The sequence below is a fragment of the Sus scrofa genome, chromosome 10 (genome assembly GCF_054392235.1).
Source record: "Sus scrofa isolate SSC_HxYL_T2T_F1_AM1 chromosome 10, Sscrofa_HxYL_maternal_Yorkshire_Landrace_v2.0, whole genome shotgun sequence".
Taxonomy (NCBI): domain Eukaryota; kingdom Metazoa; phylum Chordata; class Mammalia; order Artiodactyla; family Suidae; genus Sus; species Sus scrofa.
Genome location: NC_139392.1, coordinates 55611559 through 55631045, shown reverse-complemented (window position 1 = coordinate 55631045; position 19487 = coordinate 55611559). Strand labels below are relative to the sequence as shown.

The following is a 19487-nucleotide window of genomic DNA, read 5'->3' as shown; positions in this document are numbered from 1 at the left end:
GACGCCACAGGCTCCGGCGCACGGTGGCCGAGGCCCCGCCCTGCGCGGGCCCGCCCTCGCCGTGGCCATTGGGCGGGCCGCGTGAGTGATGGCCGGAGGGCGGGGCCGGACGCCCGGGCAGTGGTCACGTGATGTGGGGGCGCAGGGGGCGAGGGAAAGGTCGTCCCTCTGCGCAAGGTCTCAGTGCGCTGTCTCCGTGCAGATTAGGGCATGTGGAGTTAGCTCCGACTTGTGGACTGTGAAAGCGCGTAGTTCCATTACCTGCCTGCGGAGCAAGGTGCGGCGCTGCCGCTTAAGAACGCAAATAAGTCCACCGGCTGGTGCTCTCAAGGACAGAGTGGTTCCGAGGCCCAGACGTAGTACACGTCTGTCTTCCTTTTTGGTCCAGCTAGGGAGTTATTAAGGGCGTAGAATTACCGCAGATTCTCGATAAACAACCTCTCCTTCTCCCCTCCCTCTTTCCACAGGCTGTTTGGGACGTTGAAAGACGGTACTAACGCAGTGTTCTCTTCGGGTGCTGAATTTGGAACACAGTCTTACTCTGAGATGTGACCGGGCAGCTCTGGTAATACTTTTATAGCAAGTACCAGTCAATAGCTAGATTGAATACATGTTGCTTGTTAGATCTTGGGTACTCAGGTGCTTCTGCCTTTTGATTCAGCAAATATTCCTGAGTCGCATGCACTGTGCAGCCTGCAGTATACCCGGGCATACACAGGAAGCCTGGTAAATAGAGGGTTTGGAGAATGAGATCCTGGTAGGATAGAAGTGCAGCAGGGGGGTAAGATGGGAGACCATGAGGAAAGGTGGCATTTCTCCTGGAAGCGCTAGAGGTAAGGGGGAAAGGGAGGAGGTTCTGTGGAGTGGTGCTGGGGAGGAATTCCAGTTCTGTTTTGATAAGGAAAGAACTAATCAGTGAAGTGTTTTTTTAATGCCCGGCCGGGGGCGGGCGGGGTGGGGCTAGGCCAATGACTATCCCCAACCTCCTACAAGAGGAGCTTAGTGTTTTAGGCCCCTTGGAGCCTACAGGATTGTAGTTAGATTTCGTTACATCACTTGTCTCTCTGCTGTTGAAATGCAATCACACTGACATTAAGAGAATGGTTATTTCCCCAGGCCCCACGGTGCACAGAGGAAACTGGGATTAGGCGACGGTAGTGTGGTATGTCTCTCGGCTTCATCTTTAACTAGCTGGTTGATCTGGTATAGGGCATTTTTCTCCTGCTCTTCCTCCTACAGATGTGGTGCAGATTAAACACCACTACTAATTATTAATGGATAATTTTTTTTTTGCTTTTTTTTTTAGGGCCTTACCTGTGGCATATGGAAGTTCCCAGGCTAGGGGTCAAATTAGACCTGCAGCTGCCAGCCTAGGCTGCAGCCACAGCAATGCTGGATCCCAGCCATGTCTGTGACCACAGCTCAAGGCAAGAATGGATCCTTAACCCACTGTGCCAGGCCAGGGGTAGAACCCGCATCTTCTTGCCACTGAGCACAACAGGAACTCCCGTTAATGGATATTTAGAGATGCCATAAAATTGTGTAAACACTCTGTATGGTACAATGTCATTATGCATTTGTCCAAATCAGTAGAATGTGCTATACCAGGAATGAATCTGAATGTAAACAGTGGACTTGGGTGATAATGATGTGTCCATGTAGAGATTCATAGATTGTAACACATGTCCCACTCTGGTGCCGGATGTGGACGGTGGTGGAGATTGGTGCACTGCAGGGCATAAGGAAACTCTACTTTCTGCCTAATTCTGCTGTGAACGTAAAACTGCCCTAAAAGAATTCATTAATAAAAATGTAAAAAAGATGCTATATATCATTTTTTATCAGTTACTGAAAAAAATGTTATGTAGTTGTGCAGCACTTTACTGGGTTTCAGAACCTTTGAGTACATTATCTCATGGGAGCCTCACAACTTTGAGCCACACAGAGCAGTAGCATTGGCATAACTATTTTATAAATGATGCTTAGGAGTTCCCTGGTGGCCTAGTGGTTAAGGATTTGGTGTTGTCACTGATGAGGTTCAAGTTCAATCCCTGGACTGCTGTGGGCATGGCCAAAAAAATCCCATCCCCACTTCATAAATGATGCTTAAACTCAAGCCTTTCAGTATAGTGCTGAATTGGACAGTTTTAAAAATCTACTACTGGAGTTCCCGTCATGGTGCATTGGTTAACAAATCCGATTAGGAACCATGAGGTTGTGGGTTCGGTCCCTGCCCTTGCTCAGTGGGTTAACTATCCGGCATTGCCGTGAGCTGTGGTGTAGGTTGCAGACGCGGCTTGGATTCCACGTTGCTGTGGCTCTGGCGTAGGCCGGAGGCTACAGCTCTGATTGGACCCCTAGCCTGGGAACCTCCATGTGCCTCGGGAGCGGCCCTAGAAATGGCAAAAAAAAAGACAAAAAAAAAAAAAAAATCTACTACTAAATGTTTGAATTGAGGATCCTGTGCATGTTTAAATAGCTTTTTTTCCTCTACTTTAATACTCAATACTCAGTTTTTAACTTATTAGCTGTTTTTGCATGTACGTGCTAAATCACATAATGTTTGTCAGTGGATTAGGCATGTCTAATGTTATTTGAAACTGGTGCAGGTCCCTGAAAAAAACTGGCATGTTAGAAGAAGAAAGTGTCTTCATGATATATTAAAAAAAAGTGTTCCTTTATCTCAGAGCTGCAGCTGTTCAGTGGTGTGGAAATTAAGTAGGTGTGGGAACTGCTGAAGGAGTTTGTAAGCTGTAACCACGTCTAGATTTCCCCTAATAGTTTTAAAAACTTGCAACAGGGAAATGTTCAACACTGCACTTCAGGATTGAATTTCAGGGTTCTGAAAACACAAACCGCCAGAAGTGTTTTCTCAGTTAAGACTGCATTTGATCCTCACAGCTGTGGAAGGGCGGGTATGATTTTCATCTTCTAGGCAAGGAAATTCAACTGCTAAGAGGGGGTACAGATTGCCACATTCTCATCTGGAAACAAGGCAGGGCCAGAACCTTAATGAAGCTTAGAATTCCACTCACTGAAGAGAGAGTGGGCTACATTCTTGACTGCTGCTGTCCAAACAAGCCTGCTTTCAAGAAAGAAAACATACTGAACACATCTCTGCAGTTTCATAGAGGTCTGTTACATTGTTTGCTTTTCAACAATTTTTTTTTTTTTTTTTTTTTTTGCCTGAACACACTTATGAACCCTATTGACTTAGCTATCCAGGATCTTTTTCACTAGGGGAATGAGTACGTATATATACATATATGATTAAGACCATTTGTGAAACACATTTCAAGATAAAAAATAACCTGAAATTACCTCAGAACATTTTACCAACATTTCTAAGTGTGTCCAGTGCTGCTACTGTCCACACCGAGCAAGAGATTAAAAAGTGCAGACCGGGAATATAAAAAATGGATTTCATAGTTTTGTTTGCTCCACAAAGAGGAAGGGAGAACCCTGGGAGTGGAGCATCGTGGGGGCTTGTTAAGAGAGACAGGCCAGCTGCATGTGAAAGATAGCCACACCCTGGGCATGGAGCAGATTGTAGCTGTCTCCTAAACGGGGTGCTGAGGAGGGGCTGTGACCAGCATCATGTAAAGGGTGTGAAGAACCAAGGGCAATCCACTATCCAGGTCTGCTGGCAAACCCTGGCCAATGGCCCAGTGATTCGGCATGAGGAACTGAAAATCAACCCCAAAACTCTCAAATACACTGGGCAGAATTTACTATAGCAATCAGAATAAAATGCAGGAAACTTTCAACATTCTTAAAAGGATGTAATAAAATGTGGTTTCTATGAAAAGGAAGATAATAAGAATAAACCAAAAGAATGAGAGGGAAAGGAAGGTGGTGGGGGAGGTGAGTTCAAGAAAAATGAAAAGTACAGTGACAACATTCAGGTTAGAAACAGCAAACAGCAGAATGACACTAAAGATCAAGTCCGTCCCTTGGAGATTAAACTTGACAAGTTGCTAACAGGATGGAAAGAGATGCTAGTGAGAGGAATTTCAGAAAAGACAAAGTGTTTTTGAGAAAATTATGAATATAGATATTTTCTCAAATTGAAAAAAAAAAAAAAACACAAAAAAAACGGGTGAGGCGAGACATTGGATTCACTTCTGTTTCAGATCAAAGTCTCTGATACAAAAGTTAGGGGAAGACGTAAACACAGAAGCATCCAAGCAGAAAAGCAAAAACTATAAGGGAACAAAAATCAGGCTGGCCCTCGTCTTCTATCACAGTGCCAGAAGACAAGAGAATGGCATTAAAAGAAAGTGTGACAAGAACTCTCTGTCTAGTCATGTGGACTTTCATGCACGAAGGCAAGAGAAGAAAAGAGAAGCTGCAGAGGAAAGTCAAGCAGAATAGTTTGAGCCCAGGTTGCATAATTCACATGTTCATTGAGTTTGTGTTCACTCAAAACTGAGTAAAGAATGATCCCAAGTTTTTCTAACACAATTTCCCAGCTCTCTTTGGTGATTCTTCTTCTTTAGCTGGAAAATGCCATCAAATAATTCTTCTAAAAGAAAGACACGGAAGGTGTGCAACTTTTGTTTTTTTCTGTCTTTTTAGGGCCGCACCCGTGGCATATGGAGGTTCCCAGGCTAGGGGCTGAATCGGGAGATACAGCTGCTGGCCTACACCACAGCTCACAGCAATGCTGGATCGATCCTTAACCCAGTGAGCAAGGCCAAGGATTGCTAGTCAGATTCATTTCTGCTGAACCACGACAGGAACTCCAGAGTGCTACTTTTCTGCAACCTCTCCTACCTGGGAATGTCCAGCGAGCAGCCCCTGCAGCCCTCCCTTATGTATATATCCCCTCATGTCTGTGCCTCTTATTTGCACATTCTCAGAGCTTGGTGTTTACTGGTGACCATAAACACCAGAGCATGTGAGTGCAAGTAAAGGGAGCACAGGATAAAGAGGAGGATGTGTACTGCCCTTCATCCTGGACTCGTGAAAATTTAGGACTCTCATTGGAAAGTAATGTGGATAAAATTACAGGTTGATGTTTTGATTTTATTTCAAAAGGATAAATAAACTAAGGCATAGTTCTGACCATATACTGCTTACGAGAAGGGCTTGCGAATTAGAGAAACAGTTCCATGAGGGCTCCAGTCAGACCAACATGAACCAATCCAGCTCGTGATTGGCAGAGAGATGATAGCCTCTTTCTTCTTCAGGGATTTAAAAAGTGCTCCACCTAATTTCTGAATATCATAGAAAGTAAAAAGTACTTTTATTTCGTCATTTTTCCTTTGAAAATGTTTTTTTTTTTTTTTTTAGCAGCAAACAGGATTCTTGTTTTCCTTACTTCATTTTTATGACCATAGTAATTATATGTCAACTTACTTAAAATTAGAGAGGGAGAAAACCAAAAGCCCCTTGGTGGCACTGCTCATCCACAGAAGGCTCACATAAATAGGTACTCATGTTACGTTATCACTTCTACAAAGAGCAATAAAATAAGTCTGAAAATCGTAAATACAGTAGTAGCAGTTCACACATATTTGACACGCTTTCACACAAGGATTCAGTCAACGACAATAAATATAATTTCCCCTCTTCAAAACAAACAAACAAAAAAAGAATTTTTAAGGAAAAAAAAGATCAATTTACTTGGAGTTTATCAGCACACTATTTTTAGCGTGCTTTGAGAGATTTAAAAACCATGAAATTGTATTCACTGAATACTGGCCCATAGTTACATTTTTTTTTTTTAAACCTGTCTTAAATACATACATCATGGCTTTCTATTAAAATCCTTAAACCTATGGGATTTGTAATAGGTAAGACTCTATTAAAATTTTTTTTCCTCATTAACAATTTCATTAAGTTAAAAAAAATCTGACATTTCCCTTAAATGTTAAGTTGAAGCCTGATCTATGCTGCTGTGTCCTGTGAAATGAACCCTATTTTCAAAGTGAATAGGAATGCCTGAGTGGCATTTAGAGTGCGGCATTTTCCTTCCCTCATGATTCCTGCTGGGTCCTCTTCGCTGAGGCTTTTCCCTGAGTCATATATTTACTGGAAAGGCTACCTAGAGGAGGGGAAAAAACAAAACCCAACATAAATGAAACAAGCCTCACTTTATCGTAAAAACCGTAAGTTATTTCTTATTGTTAACAATTTACAGAAACTTTTCATACTGGAATCGGTCATTTGTTTTGAATCAAGTAACTTGACTAGACATAAAAATATATAGATGCAACATTATCTATTAAACATAAGCCTCGCCTCGTCACATTCTTTCTAAATGCAGGCAGGAGTTGCTAGAGTGACATCATTTTATTACATTTGCATGCTCACTGTTTACATATTGGTTCAGAAGGTAGGTAAACTTTTAAAGGCTCTGCTTTACATACACTTGCAACCAAATAGAATAGATTGCAAAGAATTCTTTGGTCAGAAATAAGCATTTGAATCATTACCCTGCAGACATGAAGCTATGAATTGGTGACACTGTAGTTAAAGATTTAAAAGAAAAAAGGAAACTTATATTTACAAGTGAAGGGCAAAAATGAAGAGTGCTAATTAAAAGCACACCACAGAAAGGGGAATAAATTTTGTTCTGGAGCCTAAACAAATAGATCAATGAAACAAGGAAATTGAGAAATTCTTAAGGAAGTAGTATGTAACAAAGGTTATACACAATGACTGTATACATTTCCAACCAATGAGGAAAAGTATGAACTGTGTGATAATTGGTATTGTGTCAAATAAGTAAGGAAAGGGTTAGATAAGTTTGCTTCCTCCCCACCTAATTCTAAATGAATTACAGAACTAAATGTAAGAGAGTCAAATTATAAGAAGTTGTGAATATTTATACAATCTTGGGGTGGGGAAAGAGTTTCCTAAATATACCACATTATGCTTTATTTATAAAAAAGCCCCTTGCTATGCTTAGTGCTAAGAAGTTACAAATCAACACAGAAAAGATGAATACCAATAGATAACTAGGGAAAGAAAAAGCAATACATGAAAGAAAAAAAACAGCATGTAAATATATAAAAAATATTCGATATCAGTGGGTAATCAAAGAAATACAAAGTGAAGGAACATACCAATTTCTAAACACCAAATTATCTGAAGGAAAATCAGAAAGACAGGGAGGTGGGTAGAAATTTTGCTAAAGGAATACTTGTAGAAACTTTATAATAATTTAAATACACGAAACAACTCAAATGTCCAGAACTTGTGATATGACTACGTCTATTATGACCAAGATACTAGGTATGCAGAGAAGGATAATTACTAATATGAAAAAAACAGGTTATAAAATCACATGAATAGTTTCATTAAAGCTTAAAACAACAACAACAACAACAAAACAACCCTGCAAAACTCCACCAATCAGATATGTGGTGCCTCATTTTCCTTATCTGTAAAATGAGGGCAATACCTACCCCCTTGGAGTTGTTGTAAAGATTAAACGAATCACTACATGTAATGCAGCTGAACACTACCTGGCACATAGAAACTACTTGACGACCACTATTATCGTTATACTGATAATAAAACGATGGGACGATTTTACTTCTAAAACTAAGTAATTGTCAATTCTCTAGTGGAACAGATATAAATGGCTTTTATTTTCATTTTGCTTAACTGTACTTTCTAAAATTGTCAAAGCAAACATATTAAGTATGTAAATATGAACGTACTCCCTGCCCCCTCTCCCCCCAGCAAGCTTTTCAATGCAGAGCACCTAGTCAGTCAACTCATACTGAAAAATGAGAGTTATCAGCTAGGAAGAATCAAAGCACTCTATTACTATAGTATAAATACCACATTTATACCATAGAGTATCTACTGATCACAAATACACATCTTTGATATTCCGAACTGCACACTCAACTGGAGGAACAAAAGTTTACATATACACAATCCTGATATATTAAATATCTAAATAGGAAAAATAAAGTTTTAAAGCTATCAGGAGAAAATACAGATGGATATCTTTATGATCTCGGGTTAGGGGAGAAATTTTTTTTTTTTGTCTTTTTGTCTTTTTGCCATTTCTAGGGCCGCTCCTGCGGCATATAGAGGTTCCCAGGCCAGGGGTCCAATCGGAGCTGTAGCAGCTGGCCTACGCCACAGCCACAGCCACACGGGATCCGAGCTATGTCTGCGACCTACACCACAGCTCACGGCAATGCCAGATTCTTAACCCACTGAGCAAGGCCAGGGATCGAACCCACAACCTCGAGGTTCCTAGTCGGATTTGTTAACCACTGCGCCAGGACGGGAACTCCCCCCCCCTTTTTTTGGGGGGGGGGAGAATTTCTTAAAGACAATCCTAAAATCATGTATTACTTGTCAATGAACACTAATCAGATAACATTGATCTCTTGATCATCTCAAAATTAAAAACCTGACGTAGCAATAAATAGGTATAAGGTGAAAGACAAGAAATACCCGAAGAAGATATTTAGAATGTACACAATAAAGGAGCAGCATTCAGAATAAATGAAGAACCCTTATGAATTAATACAACAATGATAATGCAACAGGAAAATGGGCAAATGATTTGAACACAGAAGAGGAACCTCAACTGGCCAGTAAACATATATTTATTTATTTATTTATTTTTGTCTTTTTGCTATTTCTTTGGGCCGCTCCCACGGCATATGGAGGTTCCCAGGCTAGGGGTCGAATTGGAGCTATAGCCACCGGCCTACGCCAGAGCCACAGCAACGCGGGATCCGAGCCGCGTCTGCAACCTACACCACAGCTCACGGCAACGCCGGATCGTTAACCCACTGAGCAAGGGCAGGGACCGAACCCACAACCTCATGGTTCCAGTCGGATTCATTAACCACTGCGCCACGACGGGAACTCCTTTATTTATTTATTTATTTATTTATTTTTTGTTGGCCAGTAAACATATAAAAAGATGCTTAGCATCACCAGAGTCAAAACATATCCATTAGAACAACAACAAAGTATTTTTCACTCATCAGATTTGCAAGAAAAAACACTGCTGATGGGAGTGGCAGCAGTTTCAACCCTGTAAGAGGGTAACTGACAGTATCTAACTAAACTGAGGATGCACATATGAAGATGCACTATAACTGAACAACTGGACTTCTAGGTACATAAACCTTAGAGAACCTCTCAGACATGCTTAAGGAGATGCACATAAGAACGTTCACTACAACACTGTTTACAATAGCAAATAATCACATGCAATCTAAATGCTCATACACTATTCTGTATTCCTATGATGCAATAGTGTAAAGAGACTAAATCTGTGAACAAGATAGATTTCAAAATCATTTCATTAAATAGATATGAAAAAGCAGGTTGTAGAACGTTATTAGGCAGTGTGATACATCATTTAAATTTAAAAATTCACCAAGGATAAGTATTTTTAAGGATACATATGTAAGGGCTTAAAAAAGAATAGGAAGGATACCTGAAAGCATCATAATGGATCCTGTGGGATGGACGGGGACATGAGAGACAGGATGGGCCTGGCGGTGGTAGTCAAAGGGAACTTTGACCATCTAAACCTTTTATTAACAAAAGACTGAAAAGACAATGTGAAATAATGCCAGTTCTCTAACAGATGGGTAGTTGTTACATTATTTGTATCTTTTTATATTTTTCCCCCAAATGTTAAGAAATCATTCTTTTGTAAGAATAGTACTTACAGTCCTATGACTGTAGCTCTTAAACATGTAATCCTCTATTATAAAAAAATAGATCTCATTATACCTGAAGAGGCTGCATATAAAAAATTCACATGTAAAAAGATAAAATTGTTAGAAATAAAATATGAACATTTATGTAATGTGAGGGAAGAACATGAAATTCTTAAAATCCTATAAACGTGACTTGAAACTACCCTAAAGTTGGCTAGATTAAACTACTAAAACAAACAAATACAGGTACAGCAAAATAAATCCTAAGTGAGGCTGGTGGTGAAGGCTACTGTATACATTTGACAAAGCATGAATTAATTTCTAAGTAGAAAGAACTCAAGACCAAAATGAATACTCAAAACACAAAGATATAATATGAAAAAATAGAAATGACAATGTAGAAAATGTCACAGCTCAATGGTAATAACAGAACCTCAAGAGGGTAAGCAAAAGACTATCTCAATGAAGTGAGGGTGCGGGAAAGACAGATTGTCAACAATGACAACTTGGTAATATTGGTATCGCTGTCGAAATATACCTACTTTTTTTTTTTTTTTTTTTTGGCTTTTTTAGGGCTGCTTCTGGGGCATATGCAAGTTTCTAGGCTAGGTCCTGAATCAGATCTACAGCTGCCAGCCTACACCATGGCCACAGCAACACAGGATCTGAGCCACATCTGTGACCTACACCACAGCTCACGGCTATGCTGGCTCCTTAACCCACTGAGCCAGGTCAGGGGTTGAACCCCCATCCTCATGGATACTAGTCGGGTTTGTTACCCCTGAGCCACAACGGGAGCTCCCAAAATAAGCACATTTTTAAACCTATTATTCTTCCAAGTGGGAATCTATCCTGAAGAAATAACTAGACAAGTATGCAAATAGGCACTGGAGTGTTTATATGAACAGTGGTCTTCAACCCTGGGTGCATGTACTCCTCAGCAGCTTCGCAGGACAAGTAGGTAAGGAAGGAGTTTTAAGGGAGGTGACCACAGTGCTTCAACTTCTGAGTTCTCTCTGAGAATGACTTTGTGGCCCAGGCTTTGGGCTGTTTTTCACGAATCACACCAGTTTTTCTTCCCTTTTTCACGAAAGAGAGGTTTATCTTCCAACCATCCACCTCTTACATGTGGTACGTTGCCCTATGGTGAAAAAACCTTGGGAGGCAAGGAGGCAAACAAAATATCGATGCCTGTGACAAAATGTGAATGCCTCTAATAAAACTCCAAATTTTTAGCCTTCATAAAATTACAGACAGCTGATGACCATCACAAATAACTTCTGATGATGCATGACTACGTAATTTTTGGTCATTTAATTAAAAAGGAATGAACATAACTGAGTGGCACTATTGTAATACATCTTTCTCTTCCAGACTCTTAAAGGTATTTCTATTATTTTTAATTTGCTATCATAAAGACAAATGAGGTTTCTCAATGTTTAGCAAGTAAAAAACCAAAAAGATTAGGAATAGAAATGATTCATTGTTTCATTCCTGCAGTAAGTAGTACTGATCCAAAGATACACGAATATGTGAGGGGAAAAAAATCTCATCTAATTAAATGACAGTCATTTTCAGTAAGTAAACATAAAAAGTAATTTTTAATCAAAATGTGTAACATTTCTTTTGGCCAATTATGTTATTAATAACTCTAAAAACAATTGGAAGAAAATTTTACACTCAGATTTAATAAAAAGCTTAAAAATCCAGTTTATATAAATACTTCTGTTGCAGATAAGAAGCACAGGCTGATCAAGAAAATGCTTGAAACATATATGATAAAAATATATCACCTTAAGATAAAATTCCATGGGAGTGAAACAAAGGAATTCAAAGGAAAAAAATGTCAAATTTCTGCCATAATATTTATATTTCATCTGATACATTTAAGGCTGATTTGAAAGTTTTGTTTTTAAAAGGCCAATATTTACAGAAAACCTCCACAAATTACATGCAACTACAATGAGAAATTGAGATGTCAACTTAAACATATACAAGGGTGGTTCCCCCCAAAGATTTTGGGGGAAAGCATGCAAGCAAAAAACTTTTGAAACACTGACATCATAAATATTTTAGAAGAGCTAGCCCATTAGTAAGGAATGGTTAAATAAATAAGACATATTCATATAATGGAATATCAAGAAGGGTATGAAAAAAAAGATGTACATTCACTGATAATAAATAATATTTCCCATATGATTTTTAAAAAGTGCCTCTGTTGGGGGGAGGGATCAATTAGGAATTCAAGATTAACATATATAGACTACTATATATAAAATACACAACCAACAAAGACCTACTGTATAGCACAGGGAACTCTAATCAATATTCTATAACAACCCTATATGGGAAAAGAATCTGAAAAAGAATGAATATGTGTGGACATATAATTGAATCACTCTGTTGTATACCTGAAACTAACAACATGGTAAAGCAACTATATTCCAATAAAAAAAAGTAAATTAGAATTAAAATATTTAGAAAATACCATTTTTTAATTATACCTTAATACAACTTGAATTTTACTAAATACATTATTTTATACCTTTGGGTAGGCTTGGCTATATTTGAAAATCTTGTTCTATTTCTTTGAAATACAGCATTTTAATTAAGTTTGGCTTATTTCAATACATGCTTTAAAAGACTGTCAGAACTAAAAAAGGAAAAAAAGTCAGCAAAACAAACAACCCCCCCCCAAAAAAAACCTTAAAAAGTGTGCCTCTATTACTTAAAATTTACTATCATAAAGACCACTATGTTTTTGTTCTTTTTTAAAAAATTTTCTCCCTTTTTTGGCCACACCCATGGCATATGGAAGTTTCTGGGTCAGGGATCAAATCTGAGCATAGGCTGTGATCCTTAATCCACTGCGCTGGCCAGGGATTGAAACCATGATGCCACAGAGACAATGCCGGGTCCTTAACCCACTGTGCCACAGTGGGAACTCAGATTTTGTAGACATATAATTGTTTTTTTAAATAAGTAGGCTTTAACATTCTGGTCAAGGAAAAAAGTTTATACATCATCATGTGGGAGAAAAGATATCCACGAATCTCTTATAACATCTCCAGTTTTTAAGATTTCAAATCATGGGATTAAAATGGAATAAATGAAGAGACAGAGGTAGTTTCTTTTGAAAAGTAATTTTCTTTCCAAAAAATGGTAGAGGATTAAGAAATAGAAAATGTTAGTTTCTTGAGATTTTCATACTAAACAGTTCATGACTCTGGTTCTCCAATCTCCATGAACTCTTTTTTTTTTTTTGTCTTTTTGCCTTTTCTAGGGCCGCTCCTGCAGCATATGGAGGTTCCCAGGCTAGGGGTCTAATCGGAGCTGTAGCCGCCGGCCTACGCCACAGCCACAGCAACATGGGATCTGAGCTGCGTCTGTGACCTACACCACAGCTCATGACAACGCTGGATCCTTAACCCACTGAAGCAAGGCCAGGGATAGAACCCGCAACCGCATTGGTTCCTAGTCGGATTCGTTAACCACTGAGCCACGATAGGAACTCCTCCACAAACTCTTGTTAAAAATTTCCATTATATATTTGTCCTAGAAGAGACAATTACAGCAAGGTTGAGAATTTCTGAAACAAGGGTAGTAATAATTTATTGTGAGTGATGTGTACCAGGTGCCATGTCAAGGGCTTCACAAACATGAAATTAATCCAACTGCCCCATGAGATATTAGCGCCAATTCACTGACGAGGAAACTGAGGCACAGAGATGTCTGATAATGCAACAGAGGTAATGCAGCTAGTAAATGATTGGGCTGGACTTTAAACTCATATAAGTCTGACTTCAATGCCACTGCCACCCCCAGCAACCTCTGCTCTAAGAGGGTACCATTCTAAGTGCTTGCACATGGATTTCTGAACAGCCCTACAGGGCAAGAAATAGAAGCAGTATTATTATCCCCTGTAACAGATGAGGAAACTGAAGTAAGTGGAGGACTAGATCACAAAGCCAGAAATCACATCATGTAATCTGATGGCAAAGCTGATATTCATAAACGACTTGTTGTTGTTGGCAAAACAAACATCTCAACCAAGCAAGGATCAGTATTTTCTCATGTAAAACGTTCTGGAAATACCTGTTCAAGGCTGAAGCACTACGAACAACACTCTTTTGGCTTGTTGACATCTGGTAACTATGTGATCCTCAAAGTCTCAGAGGATCTATGGGAAACAATCCCACAAACTGCAAACAATCCCCTTATCTGTTCAAGTGCCTTCCAGGGGCAGCCTGTCACTCGACACATCCATCCTTCACAGCTGCTCCCACTGTCAATCAAATCCTCTCCTGGACCCCATTTCACTCTATTTCATTTTGAGGGTTTTCTCAGAACTCTTCCTATTTTTAAGCCCATATATTCCACTGAGAACAACTACAAAACCTTCCCAGGAAAGAGCTGCTCTTGCCTGTTCTTACAGAGCTCCCTGTGTCTTCACCTCTCACAGACACACCGTATTTCCCTTTTGGATGAGGGTGGCAATGCTCTGATTCTCTCCGGGTCCTTGTTCCACCTCACTCTGCATACCAACCTCAAGCCGTTTAAATTTTTTTCGGAAAGAGATCTGATTTCGCTTCAAATGTTTTCTCCAATCATTAAAAAAAAAAAAAAAAAAACAAAAAAAACCCAACAACCCCCCCCCCAAACAACCCAACTGTAAAATTCACAGATCATAAAAACAGGTTTCTATTTCTATGTAGATCATTTCATAGACTGGAGATAATCCATCTTGGTACTGACAGAAATGGAAGTACTTAAATAATTGAATCACTGCATTTATAGTTCTCTTCTTAATGACATTCAAAGTAGAGACAATCAAATACTCTCTGCCTGGAGCTTTCTTAGCTTTCCCCTTTGAGTCCTCTGCGCCTGGCTTACTTCAGCCTGGGCTGCTCACAGCAGGGAGGGGGTCTCTCCACTGCGGGCCCTGGGGCGCTGCAGAGGCTCTGTGAGCACTGCTCCTTCTCCGTAACTGACACCTGATGGTAGAGCCAGCTTAGCCTCTTCACACTCTGTAACTAACAGGGGCATCTCTCTAATCTAAAAGCAAACATTGTTTGCACATTAGCAACAGGATACAATAGCAAAAGCTGAGCATCAGCATATGGTTTGTTTTATATTATATACAAAAAAGTCCAGTTACAGGCAAGTTAAAAAGAGGGTACCCTGCTCTATTTGCTTATATAGTCTCCCTCCTTTAACCTTACTTTACTGAACTAGATATGTGTGTGTGTGTGTGTGTGTGTGTGTGAGAGAGAGAGAGAGAGAGAGAGAGAGAGAGAGAGAGAGAGAGAGACTAGACAAAGTTAAAGGGTGTATAAAGGCCAGAACTCTGATGTTTGCATTACATTTTATCGTTTCATCCCTTACTTTTAAAAAAGCCTGAAAAGTGATTCAGTGTGTGTTAATGAAGTTACTTTGGTTTTCCTCTTCCCTCTCAAATTTCTCCCGTCTTTCAGAACTCAAAATCGCTGTTGAAACACCAAAGAACAATTTAAAAATTGCATTTACTGTTCTCTTGTTCTCTTTCTCTTCGCGGCCTCCCATTTCCCCTCCCTGTTAGCATCTTTCCTCAGGCCTGGGGACTGGGTGGGATGTGGCCCTGGCACTAGGCACCCACAGCAGAGGTTAGGTAGCCTACCATTCTTCCAGCACTTCTCACCACAACTCCCTACAATCAGGATTTTCTGGCCGCCATTCCAAAGAAATGGCTCTTTTCAAAGTCAGAGTGAGTGACTTCTGTGTTGCCAAATAAAACGTGGAATTCTCAGTCCGCCCCTGCACAGACCTGTGAGCAGCAATTCACACAAACAGCCGAGGTTGATTCCTCCTCTTTGAGGCACTTTCTTGGTCTGCACTCCAGAACCCAAAAACTGCTTCTCCTCTCTACATACCATTTTCTCTTTGTCTCCTTGGTTTCTTTTGTCTGAGTCTGTGCATACGTTCCTCTTTTCTATCTGCACTCACACTCAGGGCTTAACTACCATCTGCTATACACTGATCATACTCAAATCTGTATCTGAGCCCAGACGTCCTCTCTCAATGCCAGGCTTTATCCGCTCGGCTCCTCAACATCTCCACCTCCACACCTAGCAGGTCTCTTAGAACGTACATGTCTAGAAGCAGACTCTGCTTCTCCCCATGGTCTGCTCTTCCTGACTGCTTCCCAGCACAGGAAATTCCAGTTCCATCAGATCAAAAATTGCAGTGGCAGCTCTGGTTCTCCAAAATCTCAACCCTTTTCTGTCATGCTTTATCATCCAAACCAACAAGAGGTTATGCTGGCGCTACCTTCAGAGTCACCAGAACACAAGCAGTCCTCACTTCCTCCACTGCTCCCACCCAAGTCTGAGCCCTCCTCATCTCACCCCTGAACTACAGCAGGAGTCTTCTCGTTGAATTTTCACCCATGCCTCCTACAGCAGCTGCAGTGAACCTTTCAAAACAATTCAATATATGACTCCTTTGCTCAAAACCCCCCAACACAGCTGCCCATCCCATGCAGAGAAAATAGCCCATCTCGGCCACTGTGGAAGGAGTAGCAGCCCCAGACCCATGTGCCCTGACCTCACCTCAAACCACCCTCCTCATCTATTCAGTGTCTAACTCCAGTTTCCTCCGGACCTAGCCTTTCCTTTTTTTATTTTTATTTTTTTGGTCTCTTTAGGCTGCGCTTGTAGCATAGGGAGGTTCCCAGGCTAGGGGTTGAATCAGAGCTACAGCTGCTGGCCTATACTACAGCCACAGCCACGCCAGATCTGAGCCACGTCTTCGACCTACACCACAGCTCATGGCAATGCCGGATCCTTACCCCACTGAGTAGGGCCAGGGATCAAACCTGCGTCCTCATGGATGCTAGTCAGATTCATTTCCACTGAGCCACGACGGGAACTCCTGCCCCTTCTTTTCATTTGATTCTTTGCTTAAACGCTAGTCTATTACAGGTTGCCCCCCACCTAACATTCTCTTTCCCTTTAACTGCTTTGTATTTCTTAGCACCTGTTATCACATGAAATATTTTCTTCTATTTCTCTTCTGACAAGAGTGCAGAGGAAATGACAGAAGGAGTTTTGTTGATGCACTTCTGTATCTTTAAACTTTAGGCCCATCCCCTGTACTTGGAAGGGATGGGTGGGTGGGAGGTGTGGCTTAATAAACTTTCCTGGAAGGAATGAATAGCTGCGAGGGAGAGAGTATTCAGGCCAATGGTTACGTTCTTTCCCTCCTCTGGTGCATGGCAGATAATCTCCATGAGGGGAATACACTGCTGAAAGGACACTGGCGATTTCAAAGCAGAAACAAAAAGTGTAAAAGAGGAACAAATAACTCAAGACTATGGCTCCTACTCAAGGATGGTATAAGAATCACCTAGAACACTTAAAAAACACACAGGCCCAAGCCTAACCTCTGAAGAATCTGATTTAGGAATTGAGGGTGGGTGCAGGACAGCTGTATTTTTAAAAGTTCCCCCAAGTGATTCTGATGTCCGATCCCTGCTAAAACTACTTATTCAAAGGAAACACCTCAAAAGGCATGTGGTACACTATGCAGTAAATAAAATAACACACATTTGTTTTTTTTTTTTAAACCCACATACCTGACTGGGGACTCAAAAATATAGATGTTTTTTGTTTCTTTTGGTCTTCATGTAAAAGCACTGCCTAAAAAACGAAATAGACTGGTTTACAAAGGCGAAAGGAACAGCATCCGAAACAGCCTGAAAACTGTAACCATATCCAAGGAGAGCTGAAATTAGGAATGTGGGTGGCAGAACTTTGCAAGTTAATGGACAAGCAGGACACAGACACAGGACTCCTTGAAGCAGGCCCAGCCAGCTGGTGCACAGCAAGCTCACCACACACCGAACTGCGGGCAGAGCAGAGGAGCCGGGAGGCAACCAGGAGGGTGGAGGGCAGAGCCTGGGGCCACCCAGCACCTCCCGAGCCCCTGGCACAGAGCTGCTAGCACCGGGCTGGACAGAGGACAGGAGGGCTTCCTGCTCAGGCCTGAGCTGGGTTTACCTGAACGAATGTGCCTGCTGGTCTCAAAGGCCTAGGTGAAGAGGGGGATCCAAACACACAGTCTGATCTAGACAGACCTGAGAAAGAAATCAGTACCTTTTGTTCCTATTTTAAATTGAAAGCAGTAGCCTTGTTTTCAGACTTGCACAGAAAGATTTTTCTGTTGATATGACAGAAGCTCTACTCAGTATACTGTGTGAACCAGTTAGTAACATATTTGAAGAAATGAGAGGAAACAACATAAATTTTCAGACAGGAAGAAGCTGATGATTTGTAATTGCTAGGGGAGAAAACTCACCAGACTCTAGCCCCACTCCTCCCTTTTGAATTTTAATTTCTATTATGCTGACTACCTGAGTGAAGGTTTTACACACTGCATTCGCAAGAAACCGCCATCCCTGCCCCAGGATGTCCCCTGTCTCCCTCTGACTTCTGTTGCACCCTAGCCGGCCAGAACCACTGCTCTAACTATTCTGAAAGCTTCACTGGTGGACAACCTGTAACTTGCTACTAGCTAGAAAGAAGAGACCCACCCAAGCTGGGGAAATGCTGGGGAACTCAAGGCTAACTGTGCTTCCTGCTCTGAGTAAACGCAGACCGTGAGTTCTTCTCAATGGTAGCCCACAAAAAAAGGGTTCTGGTAAGACTCTATTACATGTTATCTGTACTGTTCACTGTTTCCTCACCTGTAAACTGGGGATAGCAATAACATCACATTTAATGGGGCCGTGCTGAAAATTAGATGAGATTACCCATGTAAAGTACTTAAAATACCTGACCCATACTAAGTGCTCAATGAGTATTAGCTATTGCTTTTAATTTCTTTCTTTTTCTTTTTTGTCTTTTTAGGGCTGCATATCAGGCTAGGGGTCAAATGAAAGCTGCAGCCGCCAGCCTACACCACAGCCATAGCAACGCAGGATTGGAACCGTGTCTGTGACTTAAACCACAGCTCACAGCAACTCTGGATCCCTGACCCACTGAGCAAGGCTAGGTATAGAACCTGTGTCCTCATGGATACTAGTTGGGTTCATTACTGCTGAACCACAACGGGAACTCCATTTTTAATTTCTTTTAAACATTTTACCTCTTATAATTATAAAAGAAAATCATTTTGCTCTGGTATTACGTCCTGTGTTAGGGCAAAAACATTTGAATTTGAATTTGTCTGAGTTCCTTAGAGGTAGGGCAAACTGAAACTGTCTTTTTCATAAACATTTAAGTACTATTTTACAATTAATAATTAAACAATTTAAAAATATATTTCTTTTCATATAAAGCTCATCAAAAAATTACAATAGCTGATCTAAAAAATTTCTATCTTAAAAAAAAGTACATACTCTATTGCTGATATATCATAAAATGGAAGAGAGGTATTAGTGTTCCAGGAACGACAAAGACTAGAGCCAGTGTTTTAAGGAAACTGTCAGCACTGCTGACATTTTTTATGCTGTCCATAAACAGTACAGTTGAGGACAGGAACAAGATTACTACTTTAATAAAAGACATTTTCTCTCAGGGTTTCATTTTTATGCTAATCACATTTCATCCACTTTCACAAATTTGTTCTGAGAAAATAAAGTGAGAGTGAATAAACTGCTTCATAAATCCTAGCTTATCCCCAACCCCCAAACACAGGGTACCCTTATTACTAAGTCAGTTAAAAAGGTGCCCATACGTAATAGAAAAGGTGGATTCTGATCCCCCAACTTAAAGGGGCAAGATTTATGGATGACTTTCAACTATGGACTGATAATGTATTTTTTCTCATCATAAGACAAACCATGCTTAGGTG

At 40.6% G+C, this 19487-nt stretch overlaps 1 protein-coding gene and 1 long non-coding RNA gene across 26 annotated transcripts in view; one reads left to right on the top strand and one right to left on the bottom strand.

Annotated features, from left to right (window-relative positions):
- The first annotated feature begins 176 nt into the window (after positions 1-176).
- LOC102160368 (uncharacterized) lies at positions 177-3880 on the top strand. Its single transcript, XR_001304283.3, has 2 exons — positions 177-277; positions 468-3880. It is a non-coding gene; the product is annotated as an uncharacterized LOC102160368 (long non-coding RNA).
- A 1127-nt stretch (positions 3881-5007) lies between these two features.
- Positions 5008-19487, bottom strand: part of TUT7 (terminal uridylyl transferase 7) — a 65518-nt gene continuing 51038 nt past the window's right edge. For 9 of the 25 annotated variants that reach the window (XR_014817717.1, XR_014817714.1, XR_014817711.1 and 6 more), the window contains one exon: positions 5008-6049. Coding sequence is in view for 14 of the 25 variants with exons in the window: in XM_021064630.2 (XP_020920289.1) it covers positions 5982-6049 (68 nt within the window). In the remaining 11 variants the exon portion in view is untranslated. Of the gene's footprint in view, positions 6050-17268; positions 17333-17692; positions 17770-19487 lie in introns of all 25 variants that reach the window. The other 16 variants (XR_014817716.1, XR_014817710.1, XM_084979763.1 and 13 more) reach the window with 4 other exon arrangements.